General features: G+C 44.2%; 1 protein-coding gene and 1 long non-coding RNA gene across 5 annotated transcripts in view; both read left to right on the forward strand.

Annotated features, from left to right (window-relative positions):
• Nucleotides 1-7,823, forward strand: part of LOC120997727 (collagen alpha-1(XII) chain-like) — a 91,454-nt gene extending 83,631 nt beyond the window's left edge. For all 4 annotated transcript variants that reach the window (XM_040428014.1, XM_040428001.1, XM_040428006.1 and 1 more), the window contains 3 exons: nt 36-308; nt 3,562-3,831; nt 6,768-7,823. In XM_040428014.1, coding sequence (XP_040283948.1) covers nt 36-308; nt 3,562-3,831; nt 6,768-6,808 — 584 coding nt within the window. In that variant the 3' untranslated portion in view covers nt 6,809-7,823. The remainder of the gene's footprint in view (nt 1-35; nt 309-3,561; nt 3,832-6,767) is intronic.
• Nucleotides 7,824-9,796: 1,973 nt separating this feature from the next.
• Nucleotides 9,797-10,313, forward strand: LOC120997754. The gene is made up of 2 exons (XR_005778218.1): nt 9,797-9,852; nt 9,909-10,313. It is a non-coding gene; the product is annotated as an uncharacterized LOC120997754 (long non-coding RNA).
• The last annotated feature ends 11,318 nt before the right edge of the window (nt 10,314-21,631 follow it).

Consider the following 21,631-nt stretch of genomic DNA (forward strand, 5'->3'; position numbering starts at 1 on the left):
TGGATCTTAATTGACATTTTTGGTTTCTTTTGCAGAACAACTTTCTCCATTCCAAATCTTAATCTCTGACCCCAGTGCACACAGTTTCCGGGTGAGTTGGGGTCCCAACCTTGACAGTGTTGCTGGATATGAAATTCAATACGGACCGATCCCCAGCAATATCGTACGAACCTTGCAGGTGGACAGCAGGGTGAATAGCACTGTTCTGGAGAACTTGAGATCCAACACAACGTACCTGGTTACAGTGTCTGCCATCTTTAAATCTGGCGGCGAGAAAGCTTTGTCTGCCATAGCATGCACCGAACACAGTAAGTGATTGCGTTATGGAGCAGATAATGAACATATTATTTGTGGAACAATTTGCACTTCTTGCTATTTTGTGGTGTGAAAGGGGGGAAGGGCTCTGGGGGAAGGGGGGAGGGCAGCCATGACTGGCCAGATTTACTGTAATTTACACCAGTAACTGGCATAAATTATAGTTCAAATGTACACCAGCTCATAGTTGGCATAGATTTGAATTTCTGGCGCCTTGGAATAAATTTGCCCCATCTTACTCCAGCAGTCTTTTTACTAAAACTGAATTCTGCATTGTAGGAAAAAAAAAGAATTGACATGTAAGTTCCTAAAGGTGTTGTGTCACAAAGCATATTCTACCTTTTTCAAACCACCACCTGGATGTCAACACTTTTGTAATTGCATGTAATTAAGCACTTAGTATAGCCAGTGAGCTATTCAATAAAATGTATCTGTATAGCGCCACCTGCTGTTTGTTCTTTTCCTTAATTTTTGTCCATCTCACCGAGCTGGTCGAACATGCTCAGTTTAAATCTTCAGCTGCCACCAGCCATATGTACTGTTAGAAGCTGTGGCAGTTTCAGGGAGAGAGCTGCAGCAGAAAAGACACGTCCCCCGAGCTGCTAGGATCAAAATAATCTATCAGAGCAATTACAGCAGTGAATGTGGAGATCTCTGGGTCCATGTGAAGTACAGGGCTGGTTCTAGCTTTGTTAGAAAGAGATGTGCTATATGATGTCTCATTATCATTTTTTTACATCAATCATAGCATAACCCCTTTAAAGTGTTTGACTACTCCGATACCGTAGCGGATAGCCACATGCAGATTAGTCCCATTGATAGGGGGTTAATTCACGTGCAGACCCACAGCAGTTCAAATTACAACATACTCTGTCATAAATTCCACTGCAGATTTTTCTAATGGAAAAATCAGCTGTCTGAATACAGCCTAGGGCTCTTTCCACATTAGTATTAAGAGCCTCTCTCAGGAGTTCCATCACTTTTGACCATAAGAGTACCGCTATTCCTGCTGTCAAAATGATGGAACCCATTATAAGTTATGGGGTCCATTGCTCACCCATCTGAATCCTTCAAAAGACAGAACTGGCACAGTGTAAACAGAGACCGAGTATCAGGGGTCAGAATAATGACCTTTATAAAAGAAACAAAATAAAGGATTTATGAATGACCTGGAATATGTATTGGGGCTTCATCACACACTGGGCAGATTTACTAATTCTGTCCTGTTCACCAGGCAAAATGCCTTGTAGGTCTAGCTCAGCTTAATGTAATGATAACTTGGCAATCCATTGCTTCATTCTGGATAAAAAAAAATACTTTTAATGCATATGAAAATGAGCAGTTAAGCCAATCTGTGCACCCTTGCTCACCCTACTTCCTCTGCCAGCCCCTTCCTCTCCTTCTTGATTGACAGGGTCAAGTTCCTGCATAGTCATCTTGCTTGGCCCTGTCAGTCAAGAAGGAGAGGGAGGGGATATGACGTCATCGGGACATGCGCATTGAGGATGGAGCATCCGAGCGAGCGTCCGCCTCTCAGTGCGCCTGCGCCGACTGAATACCGTTATGGCGCAGGCGCGAGATCTTGATAGCAGACAGGACCAGCCAGAGGACGATCCCGTCCGTTGGCCCTGTCAATCAACATGCAGAGGGGATAGGAGGATGCGGCTGCTACCAGCAAGTAGCCGTCCAACTTGCTGGTAGCAAGGTAATTTGCAGATTTTAAAACTACGTTTTTAACAAAATCTGCTGAACAGAAATGATTAATTACAGTATGTATGCATAAATCGCATTATAGGCATTCTAAGTAACCAAAAAAATAAAAAAATGTTTAGTGGGGTGACAGTCCTCCTCACACTGCACTTCTGTAGCTGAATCTTGCACAAGCATTCAGGAATGGGGTGTAACACTTTCATTTCTGGAATGCAACCACAGGGCAAACCCCATTGTCAGACTACACTCTGCACCTTATTTATAGTTTGCCATACTTACAATGTACTCTTCCACAATGCCCTCTGCAGGATATGGATATTTTCTAATACAGGTAATTAATCTGCTCCCCAAGTGTGTATCCAGGCACCATAAGACTTTAAACTTCTCGACACGTGGCTATGGAGACTCAGTTGTTCTTTTCAGACTCTACTCTCCACAGAACTTTTCTCTACACCTCCTCTTTTACATATGGCTTGCTTTATGAGCTTTTTTTTGGTCTTTCTCTTGCCTTGCTCTGGCTGGTACTTAATCCATGGCTGGTTTTCCTTTCAGCTACCAAACTTAGTGTGTGCTTTCTCCTCTATGCTCTTAGACTCAAAGGACTGCACCAATCTATTGGTGGATGTAAATACATAAAAAATGCAGGAAATGCATTCACCACATACCCAAGTGTGTTTTTGAACCCCTTTGCAGTGTACCACTGCTCTGCAGCAGGATGCTGCAGTTCTAGGTGTGCTATGTTTGCCACAGTGGTTCATAGCAGATGATAAATTTGGGGCTTCTGTTTGTCTTACTTTACACCACCTATTGGTTGGCCTACTTTAGGCCCAAATTTTGGCCCATGATGGCCCATATTAAAAGGGTTGTCCAGGATATTACTATTGCTGGCTTATGATCAGCATAGTCCAGCAATATCTGATAAGCAGGTGTCCGGCACCCCACATTGGCTGTTTTGAGGTGGCTCCTGCACTGGTACTGCCCAGCTCCATTCATTGTGTAGTGGACAGAGGTGGTTAGTGTAGAGCTGCTCCATCCATTACACAATGCACAGAGCTGTGTGTTTCCAACACCCACCTTTGGCACCAGAACAGCTGATCCGTGGGGATGCAGGGTGTCGGACCCCCTGCCAATCACTTATTGATGGCTTATCCTGGAGATAGACCATCAGTAGTATAATCCTGGATGACCCCTTTAAGCAACATCTCTTTTCTTCTAAGACATGCCCCTTGTCAAGCAAGGGGGAAAGTATCTAAACGCATACTAAAAACACCATTCCTATGCAGACTTATGTGTCTCTGTGGTAACAGGCTGGAAGAGAACCCTGTGTGCTATCTGATCCTGCAGTCATGGGTTATTCCACTCCCTCTATCCTTTCAGACAGAAGAAGGATCAAACTACAAACATGGCTTGTTTGCAGTCTGAAACCATGATGTCACATTGGTTGCAGAGGTGGACATAGCCTTTCATCTATGTGTTTGTTTCCAGAATTCATCAGACTTCTGACAATAGTTGTAAACATTTGTTTCTTTTTATTAGATGAGACAAAGGTAAAGTACCTGCATTTAAAAGACCTGGGCTCCAGCACTGTGAAGGCCACATGGGGATCTGCAGATGGAGACGTGCAGGGTTATCATGTACGGTGCAGAAGGCAAGTGGGCCGTTCCACAGTCATCAGTGTAGCGCCACAGGCTAAAAGTATATATTTGACAGACTTGGCAGAAGGAACCATGAATAAGATCTGTGTCATGCCTATTTATAAGGATGGAGATGGAAAAAATCTGTGCCGAAAGATTCAGATGCAACCAGGTAAGTGACAGAACCGATGGATAGTCCATACAAAGCTCCACAACCTAAGGCCTCATGCACACGACAAATAGCAGGTCCATGGCCATATGGCGGCCTGCCAACAGCGGGTCCGCAATATACGGGCACCGGCCGCGTGCACACTGTATCATGGAGGGGAACCCATTCATTTGAATGGTTCCGCAATCCAGAAGATACAGGACGGTATAGAGTGGGGGCACGGATCGGAAGTTTTCTGTCCACTTGTTGTTTTTTTTTTTTTGTCTGAATGCACTAAGTTTTTGTGGTGCGAACCATCGGATGCGGATCGCAGACCCCATTCAAGTGAATGGGTCCACGTCCGCAGACGGCAGGCACACAGTCGTGTGCATGAGGCCTATATAGGTAGTCTAGGATTAAGAGGTGCTTTGTTTTTTTGTGAAACAGTGCCACTTTTGTCCTCGGACTGTAACTGGCATTGCATTCACTTGAATGGGTATAAGCTGCTAAACAAGACACAGCCCACAAAGAAGAGTGCCATTGATTCTGGAAACACAGCGCACCCTTTTTTTCTCATTTACCGGTACCGTTTTGTGCCTACAGCTTAGGTAGTGCTATGTTTTACAGAATACAGGTCTGTGCTCTATGGTTACAGATTACATCCTGCCGCCATACTCCCACTTATCCACTTTTTCTTGGTAACTTACATTTGGTGGATTAGGGTACTTTCACACTAGCATTTTTCTTTTCCGGTGCTGAGTTCCGTCCTAGGGGCTCAAATCCGGAAAAGAACTGATCAGTTTTATCCCCATGCATTCTGAATGGAGAGTCCGTCCTTCAGGATGCATCAGGATGTCTTCAGTTCAGTCTTTTTGACTGATCAGGCTTTTCAGAAAACCGTAGCATGTTGTATTTTTACCTCCGGCCAAAAATCCTGAACACTTTGACTGAACGCCAGATCCGGTCTTTTTCCCATTGAATTGCATTAACGCCGGATCTGGCGTTGTGTGTTCAGTCAAACCGGATCCGGCTTTTGTATGTTAAACCCGAAAAATGTGAAAAAAAAGTTAAAGTCCATAAATGGCGGATCCGTTTTTTTCAATGCATTTTTTCATTGTGATCAAAATCCTGATCAGGATTTAAATGTAATCAGTTTTCACACGTTTTTCCGGATCCGTCAGGAAGTTCCGGTGTCGGAATTGAATGCCTGATTAAAACAACGCTAGTGTGAAAGTAGCCTTAGCAAGAACTAGGAGACAGAAAGGAAGGCAAACACATGAGTCTGCCTAGGCGCTGCATACACAAAATGATAGGCTATTTAAAATAAAATTACTGGAGCAATAGATGGATAGTTGGTTGCCAAGGTGAATGTATTTTCGAAAAAGCTAGCTATATACCTTTTCCAGAATGTCATGCATCAGGCTGGACCAAAGGGTCATACACAAGAAAAGTAGGGTAAGGAAAGTGACAGCTTCTCTGAGGATGTTTCTAGTTTAGAATATTGTGACAGTTTGCAAGCATAATAAGCCATTAGCTTCACAAACTAAGGCCTCATGCACACGACCGTTGTGTGCATCCGTGGCTGTTGTTCAGTTTTACGTGTTTTTCTGCGGACCCATTGACTTTCAATGGGTCCGTGGAAAAATCGGAAAATGCACCTTTTTCATCCGCATCCGTGTTTCCTGTCCGTGAAAAAAATATGACCTGTCCTATTTTTTTTCACGGACAACGGTTCGCGGACCCATTCAAGTCAATGGGTCCGTGAAAAACCACACGATGCACACAAGATTGTCGTCCGTGATCTGTGTCCGTTTTTTTTTTTTTCATTTTAAAGGCAAACTTGACTTAGAATTTTTTTTCACTTTTCATGTCCGTGGATCCTCCAAAAATCAAGGAAGACCCACGGAGGAAAAAACGGACACTGATCCCGGAACTACGGAACCCGTTTTTGCGGACCGCAAAAAAAACTGCTCGTGTGCATGAGGCCTAAAATGAATCCATTCAGTACATCAGAAGTAACTACCAGCACAAAGCAGAGAACTGGGCGGTGAGGAGTATTTACTCTTTAGGTCTGTTCTTCTAACTGTTTGTCTTCAGGCCATTATAATGAATTTCTCCAAGCAACAAGCTGCTAAAAATAGAAATAATTTACAACAGATGCAAGTGGTTCCAAGTCTTCAGCCACCCTTAATAATAATGAGTGAGCTTAGCCAGGAAGGTTGGAGATATTCACAGAGCTCTTTGTATGAAATTATGAACTGTCCTTGATAATGGAATAGAGATTGAATGCAATAAGCAATTACTCTCAGTATTCAATACGATTAGGGATCAAGCAGTATCCTTGACAAATGCTGAAGGTTCATGCCAAGAAACTGTATCTCTGCATTTAGCGAAAGAGAATTCAAGAGCTTCTCAAAATAAAGATGATTTGACTTCTGCAGATCATCTTACTGGTCATACAATGGCTGATGTCTACCATTTATGGATAAATTGTAAAAAAAAAAAAAAAGCCTGGTAAATTGGGTTGGCAATAAACTAGAAATGGAAAAAAAAAAAGCTAAATCTTGCCTTAGGGGTAAGAATATGATGCAACCAGAAGAAGACAGGTCACAAATGCCACTCATTTCATACAGTAGGTGAGACTTTAGACACCTTGGGCCTTTTTCAAACCTTTGGTCTCATGTACATTTCTGTAATATGGAGCCTGTAGACTGTTGTACCCCTGATTGGGAAGGTAAATAGAGGTTCCTTCTGTTGTATCCATCAGATGCCATATTTCGCATTTCTTCTGAGGAAGAATATTTCCCTAATATGGTTCCGTATGAAGGCACCATAGGGAGGCACCTGGAGTGGCTGCCTCTCAGGTACTACGTACGGTTCTGCGCATCGGTGGTATACTAAGACTCCCCAAGACATGGGACATTTTCAGCTATTGACAATTTTGTCATTTTTTCTATTAGGAACATCAGCGAACAACTATTCAAGCATATCAACCCGGTAAATGGATGTTAAAAGATGCCATGAAGGCCATCATGAGTGGAGCCACATGAAAGCCACAGGCTCTACAGGATGAGAAACCTTCACTCTCTGGACGTTTCTACAGAAGGAAAACTACTGGGAGCAGAGCTTGGGCATTTAGGCCTGTAGAATAGACTAGATAACCTAGTGCAGGCATGCTCAACCTGCAGCCCTCTAGCTGTTGTAAAACTGCAACTCCCACAATGCCCTGCTGTAGGCTGATAGCTGTAGGCTGTTCGGGCATGCTGGGAGTTGTAGTTTTGCAACAGCTAGAGGGTCGTAGGTTGAGCATGCCTGACCTACTGTAACATCCCCGTGGTCAACAAGAGTGACCAAAATGAACCACTTCATAACCACTTCAGACTGTTCCTAACAGTCATTTTAAGGGGTTCTCCAGGACTAAAAAAATTGATGGCCTATCCCGATAGGCTGTTATTATCAAATTGGTGGGAGGCATCAACACTCAACACCCTCTGAACTGCTGATTTGAAGATGCCACAACGATCCAGTGAGTGCTGCGTCTCCTTCATTGTTTAACAGGCACATCTAGGTACTTTTAGTATTGGCTGTATCTAGCACAACAACTCAGAGCAGCTCAGTCCAATTCAAGTGAAAGGAATTGAGCTGCAATACCAGGTACAGCCTCTATCAAATGTACGACGCTGTGTCTGGTAAACAACAAAGGAAACCTGTGATCAGTTGATCGGCGGGGTTGATAAGAATCGTACCCCACTGATCTCATACTAATAACTGATCCGAAGGATAGGCCATCAGTATTTCTACTGGAAAACCCCTTAAACTGTTATGTCAAAGAAGGCTGGTTACCTGCTGTATAATACAATGGACATCTTGCCTCAACATGGGCCTAGGAAATGGTATGGCTGATAACTGAGGTCTTTGAAGAAGCAAAAGATGAATGTGTGTTTTTATATAACTGAGGAAATCTGTTACAAAAACTCATTAGCATAAAGGAATGCAACCAAGATCAGAGTCGAGAGGGGAGAAACTAGGGGCCTTTCTACACAGACCTGGATTGGGTCAATTATCGTCAACAGACCTTTATAAGAATGGTCATTCTCGATAATTGATGCTGCTAATTCACCCAACACTCGCACCTGGTGATCGCATCTTTTATGTAGCACATCAGCGTGTGTAATAACGATCATTCATTCCCTTTTCACTTTGCGTTGAGCCATGTGAAAGGCACTTAAATCATGGGCATCAGCCCACGTTAAATAACCCTAAACCAGTGGGTGCTAGGTACACTCATTATCCATCCTTACCCCCAAGTCACAGACTGGGTGCTACTAAATATTATTGCCTACCTAGTTGAGTAGCACGGTTCATTGTGAGGAAATCTCTCCAGGTCTCATAGCACCTGCTCCAGACCAGTTTGGTGAAGAGGCAGTAGCAGTTTTCAGCATCTCGGTTTGCTGTGTAGGGGCACACTTAGGGCCGAGCGGTTGAATATTGTATGGACATATTACAGGGGTCCATATTTAAAGTGATTCAGTCTGCAAATCCACTTTTATGTAACTGCTCCACAGCAAGACGGCAGTGATGGTGATTTGTGGGATTAGCGCTCCACTACTTCAGTGTATCCACACCACTTTTCGCCATGGTTGTAAGGACACTGGTAATGGACACTAGGTCACTTCACTAGTAATCCCATGTTGGGTCTGCATAGAGCCCTATCCTGAAGGACGCTGTGAAGCTCAATGTACCATAGACACCTCACAGGATGCAGTAGACACATCTCTTATTGCTATATGGACAACCTTAAAGGACTCTAAATAAAGCATAACTTGTATCAGTTCTAGAGCAAATGTCCTTAACCTCACAGTAAGGAGCTCAGCATCCGGGGTGTGATGTCCACGGACTCAAGTTACAGGAACGGGCCATGTACATATCTGGGGCTCGGTCTACAGTCTTCTTAATTTGCATGCAAACAAGGGCAGGAATTGTCAGTGATATAGGATACTTACAGGAACCACCATGTCCAGAATGTTCTTTTCTTCTGGTTTGTCTCCAATACTGTACAGTATATTAATTCTCTACTGTACAGTTAAAGTGCTTGTCAATGATGAGAAAAATGGCTAAAATATGGCGCCACTCTTGTACACAGGCTGGGTCTGGTATTGCAGCTCGACCCATTTAAGTGAATGGGACTGAGCAGCAATAGCAGAAATGGCCCATAGGCAACAGAAAAAAACTTGTGTTCCCCATAATATAACAGTTCTGGAGCTTCTGTGTATTGAGTTGTTCCTCTGCTGTTCCTTCTAGAAATGTATGAATAGATTGACACAAGCCATCACTGCCAGTGCAGGGACACACGCCTATGCCAAGGAGAATGGTAACGCCCATGTATTTATACATTTCTAGGAGGAATTCCAAATGGACAACACCACGTAGAGTTTTAAGAAAATATGTTCCAGAATCGTGATTTTATGTGGAATACAAGTATTTACCAAAACATATGTTAAAGAGGTCATCTCTCCTGACATAAGTTAATAAAGAGGAACCAGGACTTTGGGGAGTTATATTATGTACAATTCCCTAATATATTTTCATTAGTCAAAACACTCCGAATCAAAGCAGAATCGATCAAAACATGAAATCTACAACTACCTCCATAACAGGGCCCTACTGCAGTTTACAGAGAGGTGCACATGCGCAGCAGTGTACGGAGAGGTGCACATGCGCAGCAGTGTACGGAGAGGTGCACATGCGCAGCAGTGTACGGAGAGGTGCACATGCGCAGCAGTGTACGGAGAGGTGCACATGCGCAGCAGTGTACGGAGAGGTGCACATGCGCAGCAGTGTACGGAGAGGTGCACATGCGCAGCAGTGTACGGAGAGGTGCACATGCGCAGCAGTGTACGGAGGGGTGCACATGCGCAGCAGTGTACGGAGGGGTGCACATGCGCAGCAGTGTACGGAGGGGTGCACATGCGCAGCAGTGTACGGAGGGGTGCACATGCGCAGCAGTGTACGGAGAGGTGCACATGCGCAGCAGTGTACGGAGAGGTGCACATGCGCAGCAGTGTACGGAGAGGTGCACATGCGCAGCAGTGTACGGAGAGGTGCACATGCGCAGCAGTGTACGGAGAGGTGCACATGCGCAGCACTCTCCGTTCACATCCATAGGAGTTTTGAAGACAGCTGCGCGACAGCGCTCGACTGTCCTCGGAACTGTAACAGAAGTCAATGGAGAGAGTTGCGGATGCACAGCCACCTCTCCATACACTCCAGGGGGGACCCGTTATGGAGACAGATGTAGATCTCGCAAGTGGGCACCGTATCTGGAATATGCCATAAAAGTCTGAGATGGGAGTACCCCTTTAAAGCAGAGGAGCTGTATGGTGCCCAAATTCCGTGCAGCTTCTTGTAGCTCGTTGTCAAGTCTGTAGATATTTTTGTATTTTAAGCATTTTGTACTAACTTTTTTAGTTGTTTATTGCACAATAAAAAGTTAACAGTGGGTTGTACAAGAGCGTGTCAGAATTTTTACTGAATGTTTATTAGAAATACATAAACTCATATAACTGTTTATCGAAAGCAATACTGGTCCACATACTGTATCTGCAGGTAGCAGTCCCAGGGGCATATAGGCCCCTTATGATGTATGGCAGCCGCCGATGGCAAGAATAATGCTGCATGTAGAGCTATTTTTCCTGTCAAATAGCGGAATCTGCGATGGAGCCTCCAATGCAGATGTGAACATAGTCAGATGCCTTTCCCCTGCTGCTCCCCCTTTTAATGTTGTACTGATTTAGTGAAAGGCTGCAGCAGCATCCCCCTCCTCTCCGTCTTCTATTTGCTGTCACGGGCATCACTAGACCAAAAGCCCCGAACATCGTGGCTGCCGTACGATCAATTGTATCGCCGCCAAAAGCCCTCTGCCCCACTGTAAATCCCTCTTAGGACTGGGTCACACTACATTTTTTTTAAGCAGTTTTTCTCACATTTTCTACACATAATCCACACTAAAAAATTTCTCCCATTTGTTTCAATGGGAAGCCGAACTTTCTTTTCCAAAACAGTATCCGGAAAAAAAGCAGCATCTTGGAGCGTAATCCACACTGATTCTCCAACTGAAATGAATGGGAAGCTGAAAAAAAAATGCGCCAAAAACCACACCAAAACCGTACAGAAGATCAACACGGATTCAGTGCTGATTTTTTTCAGTGAATTTTCAAAATCCGTCATGTGAACATACTTTTAGATTGCACTCACACGATGTGGATTTTGTGGCAAATATTTTCACAACTGAAAATCAGTTCCATTCACCTAAATGGAGCTTGCAAAAATCCATGTGCTCGCCGCCCCTTTCACATGAATGCAACTGATTTTAAGTTGTGAAAATTTCTGCAACAAAAGCCTGAGGCCTATTAGAGGTCCCCCGCATCACCATGATGTCATTGGACAGCCTGCGCAGCGACGGAGCCAATGCAGGCCAGAAGAGGTCTGTGACCTGCATTGTGGACATTGGGGACGGGAGTGTAAGTGAGGTGAATATTTGATATTGTTTTTTATATATCACTTTGGAAGAGCACACCATTGGAGAACTGTAGGGGTCAGGTGCATTATAACTGCTTTGGCACTACATGGGGCAGAGGCATTATAACTATTGGGACTGGAACACTACTGAGGGCAGGGGAATTATAACTACTGGTGGTGGGGCCATTACAGGGGACACTATTGGCGGTATTATAACTACTGGGGAACATTTCAACTACTGGGGCACTATAGGGGGCATTATAACTACTGGGGCACTATACAGAGGCACTGTACGGGTACTATTACTAATGAGGGTACTCTGAGAATTTTCACTATTGATGGGACTTTTATATTACTATGGTGGGACAATCTGTCGGACACTAATTTTGCAGTACAGTATTTGGGGGCATTGGGGAGCACAGCAGGCACAATAATGAGGGTAGCAGCAGGATAACACTGTTGGGGCACCAGGGTGGGGAGGATGATAGAAAAGTGAGGAACCTTGTCTGCTAAACTCTGCAGAGATGAGATGTGGTTGAAAGAAGTTGTCACGGGCTGAATGGAGGAGGAAAGAGAAGGTCTACATCAGAGGAGACATCACCTATGAGATGCTGGATGTAATGGGTAAGTGGTGCTTTACAGTCCTGTATGTTTGGTAGTGCTGACTGTAATGTCCTTCCACCAAGGGGGGAGGGGGGAATAAATAAATAAAAACAAAATATATAGACTGAAAATTTGTCAGCAAAATATAATGTCAGCAAAAAAAGAGTTATTATGTAAATTTGAAAAATGGGGCTGCGCCCTGAAGGTCAAAATATACTTTTAAGGGTTAAAGTAACCCTTCCATAATCCATCCTCTGAACCTTTGTAGCCACCTGTTTGCTTCTTGAACCTGTCTGCTGGTGGTTTCTTCCACTGCAATTCTCAAGCTCTCAAATGTTTTCAGGGCTCATTTTCCCATTAGCAGGTTTCGGCTCTAATATTGCCCATTGTTTTTTTTTCCTTCTGAAAGGGGTTGTCCTTTATATCAAGTTATATTGATGACGTTTCATCAGGTGACGTAGTGTAATTACAAGTACTCGCTCTGTTCAAGTGAATGGACTGAGTACATGGAGTGCCGCCTCCTCTTCAAACGGCTGATTGGCGGCTGTGCCGGGTCTCAGACCACCGACAATCAGATATTGATTACCTGACCTGACCATAGGTCACCCCCTTTAACCATTGTTATGTACTTCTGGAAGTGTGTTTTGGGTGATTTTCCTGCTGTTTTTCCTGCCTGCTTTTGTTCAACTCCAATCCAGTTTTCTTACACTTAGGAAACATTCACACGAACGTGGTGTTTTGCGAATCCGCAAAACACAGACTCCTGCTCATGTGCGTTCCGCAATTTGCGGATCGCACATGCCGCGGCTGTCGTAAAAAATGCCTCTTGTTGTCCGCAATTGCGGACAACAATAGGGCATGTTCAATTATTTTTTTTGCGGGGGCGCGGCATGGAGCAACGGATGTGGACTCAAAATTGCGGAACGGATGCGGACTCATTCATACGGTCGAGAGAATGTAGCCTTAGGAGCTCTAAACTCCTCTTATTTCATTATCTCTATAACATGTTCAAGGCCTCCAGCCCCAGAGGCAGCAAAGCAGCCACAATATTATGGATCCTCCATCACATTTCATTGTAGGTGGGGGGCACTCTTCTGTATGGGTGTCTGGTTTGTCGTCTATAAAACATATTGTTGCTATGCATTGCATTGCCAAAGACCTGTAGTTTGGCTTCATCTGTCCATAGAACATTTCATGGCAAATTTCTGTTGCTCTTTCCCCTTTCACCTCTCCTAAGATGTCTCTTTTAGTAACTACTTGCATTCCCCATGTAATAACAATTCTGGAGAATCTATTCTTATGTCTGTGTGGTGTGCCATTCTTTTCTTAATCCTGATAGAAGTTATGAATGAATTGCTAGCAGCTTGCAATGTAGGTCCAGCTGGGTGTTACCAGTTAAAGAGGACCTTTCATGGGTCCAGACATTATGAAATAACTAGCAGGTAGGGCATAGTGCAGGGATGTAATATCGCTTACTAGTTTGTCCGGGCGCTGCTCCGTTCGCCCGCTGTGCCCCCCGTTTACTTTTCCAGCCTGGTATGCTAATGGATACCATTGGCACCGTTTCTCAATGGGCGTCTCCTTCTCCCTGGCTGTAGTGCTGTCCAATCGCAGCGGAGAGTGTCACAGCCAGGGAGAAAAAAACTCACCTTCTCCGCTGCGATTGGACAGCACTACAGCCATGGAGAAAGAGACGCCCATTGAGAAACGGTGCCAATGCTATCCATTAGCATACCAGGCGGGAAAAGTGAATGGGGGGGGGCACAGCGGGCGAACGGAGCAGTGCCCAGACAAACCAGTAAGCGATATTACATTCCTGCACTATGCCCTACATAACCTGCTAGTTATTTCATAATGTCTGGACCCATGAAAGGTCCTCTTTAAGGGTGTGTCTGCTGCTGGTAGCACTGATTGGATAGTGTCAGACTGTGCAGGGACCCCCCTAACTGTTAACACCCATTTGGACCTTCATTGCAAACTGCTAGCAATTCATTCATAACTTCTAGCAGGAATAATGAAGGAATGGCATCAGAGCGTCATAAGAATATATGCTCCTGAACTGTTATTACAAGGGGGTGCAACTTGTAGCTGAAACAGATATCTCAGGAGAGAGTACAGGTCCTCTTTAAAACCTCATTCACACGTCTGGGTCCGTGCTCAAATCCGTGAGAAGGTGGTCAGTGATGCATCCGTGAAGATGTCAGAGAAGGATCCGTGTTGGGTCTGTGTGTCATCCTTGTTTCACTGACACTGAACAGCTGAAAAATTATTTTCAAACCATCTCTTCCTAATGATCCGTGAAACACGGATGCAACACAGATGGCATCCGTGGTTTTCTCACAGACCCATAGACTATTATAGTCGTGATGGATCAACAGGACTATTTTTTCTGTCATGTATAACGAAAACAAACAGAACCGTTATGTGCCCCCATAGACATCTATTAGGACGGAGCAAAACGGAATGCCTCTTAAAGGCTTCCGTTTTGCATTCCGTACTAGAATTCCGTTATATCTCTTATATATATAAAAATGAATTTCTGTCTGTCTAGCTATCTATCTGTCTGTCTAGACGTTCTTTATGCGCGACCAAACGACTGGACCGATCTTCACCAAATTTGGCACACAGGTACATCAGGTGTCCGGGAAGGTTTTAGACCGGGTCTCAGCTCTCTAGGACGTATCGTTCCTGAGATATTCCCACAAAATAACCTACATTAGCCAATACAAGCCTACAAGTCTTTCTCTTCAAATCCCAACTGCCATAAACACAGTTTTACTCCAGGTTTCCATAACAACCCAGCCATTTTTCTTTACTGCTCAAAGGGGCGGGCACTGTGGAGGTCACTGTTTTTAAAGGGGCGAGCACAGTGGAGGTCACTGTTATTAATAGGGCGGGCACTGTGGAGGTCACTGTTATTAAATGGGCGGGCACTGTGGAGGTCACTTTTAAAGGAGAGGTCACTGTGAAAGTCACTTTTAAAGGAGAGGTCACTGTGAAAATCACTGTTAAAGGGGCGGTCACTGTGAAAGTCACTGTTAAAGGGGTGGTCACTGTAAAAGTCACTGTTAAAGGGGCGGTCACTGTGAAAGTCCCTTTGAAAGGGCCGGGCACTGTGGAGGTCTCTGTTAAAGGGGCGGGCACTGTGGAAGTCACTGTTAAAGGGGCAGGCACTGTGGAAGTCACTGTTAAAGGGGCAGGCACTGTGAAGGTCATTGTTAAAGCGGCTGGCACTGTGGAGGTCTCTGTTAAAGGGGAGGATACTGTGGAAGTCACTGTTAAAAGCGCGGACACTGTGGATATCACTGTTAAAGGGGCGGCCATTATGAAGGTCACTGTTAAAGGGGTAGTCAATGTTAAAGGGGCGGACATTGTGGAGTTCATTGTTAAAGGAGCGGGCACTGTGAAAGTCACTGATAAAGGGGCGGGCACTGTGTAGGTCACTGTTTAAGGGGCAGACACTGTGGAGGTCACTGTTAAAGGGGCAGGCACTGTAGAGGTCACTGTTATGGGGTAAACTGTTGATCTTTTTACGACACACGGAAACATACAATGAAATAGATGGAATATACCCGTGCGAAGCCCGGTCCTTCTGCTAGTCTCATATATATAAAAATTAGTTTCTGTCTGTCTAGACGTTCTTTATTTGCAACCAAACGACTGGACCGATCTTCACCAAATTTGGCACACAGGTACATCAGGTGTCCGGGAAGGTTTTAGACCGGGTCTCCGCTTTCTAGCATGTACCATTCCTGAGATATTCCCAAAAAATGACCCCCCCCCCCCCCCACTGTGAAAGTCACTGTTAACCCCTTAGGGACCGGGCTCATTTTCACCTTAAGGACCAGGCCATTTATTGCAAATCTGACCAGTGTCACTTTAAGTGGTGATAACTTTAAAACGCTTTGACTTATCCAGGCCATTCTGAGATTGTTTTTTCGTCACATATTGTACTTCATGACACTGGTAAAATGAAGTAAAAAAATAATAATTTGTATTTCTAAAAAAAATCCAAAATTTAGCAAATAGCAAATTTCCAATAATATAATAATACATAGTAATACCTCCAAAAATAGTTATTACTTTACATTCCCCATATGTCTACTTCATGTTTGGATCATTTTGGGAATGATATTAAATTTTTTTGGGATGTTACAAGCAGGGCCGTCTTTAATATTGATTGGACCCTGGGCAAAATTTTACTTGGGCCCCCTGGATCCCGCCTTCCCACACCTTAGCAGGCAATCACGCCCTCCACCATAACACACACACAAAAAATCCACACATCTGGTAGAGTACAGTGAATGACTGTAAATACTTCCAGTTCTGAAGACTCCAGTGGCTCAGGATCAGTGCTCTGGGCAGCTGGGCTCAGGCTGGAAGTGGGCACCGCTCTGCAGGAAGGACACCAGGGCTCGGCTCACCCTAGTGTTACAGTGCACCCCAGCACCCCACAGTATGCAGTATTGCACCCTATAGTATACAGCAACCCACAGTATGCAGTATAGCACCCTATAGTATACAGCACCACACAGTATGCAGTATAGCACCCCACACTATACAGTACCCCACAGTATATAGTAGAGCAGTATAGCCCCCCACAGTATACAGGCCCCTACACAGTATACAGCCCACCACAGTATACAGCCCCCCACACAGTATACAGGCCCCCACACAGTATACAGGCCCCCCACAGTATACAGGCCCCCCACACTATACAGGCCCCCCACAGTATACAGCCCCCCACACAGTATACAGCCCCCCACACAGTATACAGCCCCCCCACACTATACAGGCCCCCCACACTATACAGGCCCCCCACCACAGTATACAGCCCCCCCACAGTATACAGCCCCCCACACAGTATACAGGCCCCCACACTATACAGGCCCCCCACACAGTATACAGGCCCCCACACAGTATACAGGCCCCCCACACAGTATACAGGCCCCCCACACAGTATACAGGCCCCCCACACAGTATACAGGCCCCCCCCACAGTATACAGGACCCCCCCACAGTATACAGGCCCCCCCCACAGTATACAGCCCCCCACAGTATACAGCCCCCCACAGTATACAGGCCCCCCACAGTATACAGGCCCCCCACAGTATACAGGCCCCCACAGTATACAGGCCAACCACAGTATACAGGCCCCCCACAGTATACAGCCCCACACAGTATACAGCACCCCATTATACTGTAGTTTACAGTATATTAGCATAACAGCCCCTGTCACCTTTTTCTGATGTAATCTTCACACAAAAAAGCTCCAAACTTCTCCTGCAACACTCCTAGTAGGACCTGTGATGACCTCATAGCCATGTGACCAGTAATATTGCTAGGTTACTGGTCACATGGTGATGATGTTATCTAAGGTCCTAGACTAGATCACAGCTTTCACAGTACGCTGGCTGGACTCAGTGCCGGCAGGCATGGCATGGCAGCACCTCCTGTGTAGCTGACAGCCTGACACCCGGGGCAGTGGCTAGCAGGATTCAAGAGGCAGCTGCCTTGGGCCCCCCAGGAGCAACTGGGCCCGGGGCAGCTGCCCCTTTTGCCCCTTGGTAAAGACGGCCCTGGTTACAAGGCTTAGAAGTTTAGAAGCAAATCTTGAAATTTTTCAGAAATTTTCAAAAACCCAATTTTTAGGGACCAGTTCAGATCTGAAGTCACTTTGCGAGGCTTACATAATAGAAACCACCCCATTCTAGAAACTACACCCCTCAAGATATTCAAAACTTTGTTAACCTTTTAGGTGTTCCACAAGAATTAATGGAAAATAGAGATAACATTTAAAAATTTCACTTTCTTGGCAGATTTTCCATTTTAATAATTTTTTTCCAGTTACAAAGCAAGGGTTAACAGCCAAACCAAACTCAAAATTTATGGCCCTGATTCGGTAGTTTACAAAAACACCCCATATGTGGTCGTAAACCGCTGTACGGGCACACGGCAGGGCGCAGAAGGAAAGGAATGCCATACGGTTTTTGGAAGGCCTGTTTTGCTGGACTGGTTTTTTTGACACCATGTCCCATTTGAAGCCCCCCCCGATGCACCCCTAGAGTAGAAACTCCAAAAAAGTGACCCCATTTTAGAAACTACGGGATAGGGTGGCAGTATTGTTGGTACTAGTTTAGGGTACATCTGATTTTTGGTTTCTCTATATTACACTTTTTGTGAGGCAAGGTAACAAGAAATAGCTGTTTTGGCACCGTTTTTATTTTTTGTTATTTAGAACATTCATCTGACAGGTTAGATCATGTGATATCTTTTTAGACCAGGTTGTCACGGATGCGGCGATACCTAATATGTATACTTTTTATTTTATTTCTGTAAGTTTTACACAATGATTTTTTTGAAGCAAAACAAATCATGTTTTAGTGTTTCCATAGGCTGAGAGCCATAATTTTTTCAGTTTATGGGCGATTACCTTGGGTAGGGTATGATTTTTGCGGGATGAGATGACTGTTTTATTGGCACTATTTTGGTGTGCGTGTGACTTTTTGTTCGCTTGCTATTACACTTTTTGTGATGTAAGGTGACAAAAAATGGTTTATTAAGCACAGTTTTTATATTACATTTTTTTACGGTGTTCATCTGAGGGGTTAGGTCATGTGATATTTTTAAAGAGCCGGTCGATATGGACGTGGCAATACCTAATATGTATACTTTTTTTTTATTTATGTAAGTTTTACACAATAACAGCTTTTTTAAAACAAAAAAAATTATGTTTTAGTGTCTCCATATTCTGAGCCATAGTTTTTTTATTTTTTGGGCGATTGTCTCAGGTAGGGGCGCATTTTTTGCGGGATGAGGTGATGGTTAGATTGTACTATTTTGGTGGGCAAACGCCTTTTTGATCGCTTGCTGTTGTACTTTTTGTGATATAAGGTGACAAAAAAATGGTTTATTTAGCACAGCTTTTATTTTTTTATTTTTTACGGTGTACATCTGAGGGGTTAGGTCATGTGATATGTTTATGAGTCGGTCGGTCGATACGGACGCAGCGATACCTAATATGTATACTTTTTTTTGTTACCCTATTTTTTATCAATTTTTTTTAACTTTATTTGGGGAAAATTACGTTTTTGTTTATTTTTACTTGAAACTTTTAATTTTTGGGGGGGAAAACTTAATTTTTTCAACCTTTTTTTCACTTTATTTTTTGTCCCACTTTGGTACTTGAACTTATGGGGGTCTAATCCTTTACAATGCATTCCAATACTTCTGTATTGGAATGCATTGGCTGAATGAGTAATACAGTAAGTATTACTCATACAGCTTCCGGCCTGTGAGATCCAGGGGGCTGGATCTCACAGGCTCGTCACCGGAAGGCAGCGCGATGCCTTCCTTAGGCATCGCGCTGCCTTTCATGCCATCGGGTCCCCCCCACAGCCGCATGGGGACCAGATGGCACCGCTGATCATTGCCGCAAACCACAGGTAAAGCCGCAAACCGCAGGGCTGAATTCCCCCCCCCCCCCCGCGCATTTGGCCAAGGTGCCTGCTCAATGATTTGAGCAGGCACCAGGTTCTGAACACACCGCCCGCCGGGCGGCGGTGATCGGAAATACACATGACGTACCGGTACGTCATGTGTCCTGAAGAGGTTAAAGGGGTGGTCACTGTGAAAGTCACTGTTAAAGGGGCTGTCACTGTGAAAGTCACTTTTAAAGGGGCGGGCACTGTGGAGGTCTCTGTTAAAGGGGCGGGCACTGTTGAAGTCACTGTTAAAGGGCAGGCACTGTAAAGGTCACTGTTAAAGGGGCGGCCACTATGAAGGTCACTTTTTTAAAGGGGTGATCAATGCTAAAGGGGCGGGCACTGTTAAAGGGGCGGGCACTGTGAAGGTCACTGTTAAAGGGGCAGGCACTGTGGAGGTCATTGTTAAAGGATCGGGTACTGTAGAGGTCATTGTTATGGGGGAAACTGTCAATATCTTTTTACGCCACACGGAAACATAAAATGAAATAGATTAAATATACCCGTGCGAAGCCGGGTCCTTCTGCTAGTTCTGTTATAACTCTGTTATAACTCTAAAAAAAACTTTGGGAAGAAAAGAATTATCCAATCTGTAAACAATTCTGTCTGAAACACAATGCAGAAGGGTTCCACTATTTTTAGAGCTTGAATTTCACTTACTCTACGTGCTGAGGTAATTGCTACCAAATATAAGGTCTTCAGTGACAAACATCTCAGAGAGGCTTCTGACAGGGGTTCGAAGGGAGCATTTGTCAAACCTGATAGCACTAAATTGAGGTCCCAAGGGGAAACAGTAGGTCTTAGGAATGGTCTTAACCTGTCTGCTCCTTTCAAGAAACGGATAACCCATGGGTGATCTGCAATTTTTTCTTCAAATACAGCACTTAACGCCGATATGTGTACCCTCAATGTATTTGGACGTAATCCCTTCTCAAACCCTGATTGCAGGATTTAGGGTAAATTTTATTTTTATTTTAAAAATAGTTTTTATTGAATTTTAATGTATAACATTCTTTGAACATTTAAGCTCATGTACAACATATCAAGACTGCATTAACAGAAGGATATTCGCATTAGTACAAGGAATCACATAGCGACAGCGAAGTCACAATTATTTGTATAAAACAATCTTTGGCGTAGTATACATAGTACAATCTTGAAGCACATTGAAAAATAACATAAATATGGTTGGGTAGGGGAGTAAGGGTAGTAAAAGGGTGGCAAAGGGGGGGAGGGGGAAGGAAGGGAGGAGGGTGAGAGCTACATCTCAGTTCCATCAACTAATGGGTTTTGTGTCCTCCATAGAGAAAATGGATATATCAGACAGGACTAGAAGGTAAAATGCTTTGTACTTGAAGCTGTTAAATTAGGGTGTTTGAGAACCACGGAATTCCTGCCGTGGCTGCCAAATTACCTCAAATTTTTGTGGAGTATGTTCTTCCCAGTGCGCTAACTGTTCCAGTCGGTAGAGCTGGTCTCCCCTATTTGTCCAATGATGAATTGAGGGAGGATTTTCCTGCTTCCATGAAGTAACTATTGGTAATCTAGCCGGAGCTAGTAATATGTGACATAGTATTTGAGTGTGTTTTGGACCTTTGAAACCGTTAAATAAACTAAATTGTCTTTTTACAAAGATTGGACAACGTAGCACATATTTCAGTCCAATATACTGTGATTTTAGGACAGGTCCACCAAATATGACCATAGGTGCCAATTGCACTATTGCATCTCCAGCAAATAGGACTAACATCAGGAAACATTGGATGGAGACGCAGCGGAGTGCAATACCATTGAGTCCGTAATGTGAAGCTGTTTTCCTGCAGTCTGACACACCTGGACACCCTGGTGAAGTTTGATAATAATACATTCAATTCCTGTTCTGTGAACTGAATACCTAATTCCTTTTCCCAAGAGGAAATAAAGGGTTATTATTTGGGGACCATGAGACAGACTAGAGCATTATATAATTTGAATATCTTTTTTTGGGGTCTCAAATTTGTAAAGCTAGTGTCTCAAAAACTGATAACTGTGGTTTTGGGAGGAATTACTAGTTGCTTTTTAGCAAATTGTAAAATGTGACCTAGTTGAAAGGTGGAGAGGGACTTTATTAATGGGTTTTCTCTTAAGCTCTTATATGAGGGGATGTTGTCTTCTGGGCAAAGGGACAGAAGGGAGATATATAATGATTTCGCTGTGTCTGTCAGCGTTGCCACAAAAGTT

This window comes from Bufo bufo, chromosome 1 (assembly GCF_905171765.1).
Source record: "Bufo bufo chromosome 1, aBufBuf1.1, whole genome shotgun sequence".
In the NCBI taxonomy this organism is placed as follows: domain Eukaryota; kingdom Metazoa; phylum Chordata; class Amphibia; order Anura; family Bufonidae; genus Bufo; species Bufo bufo.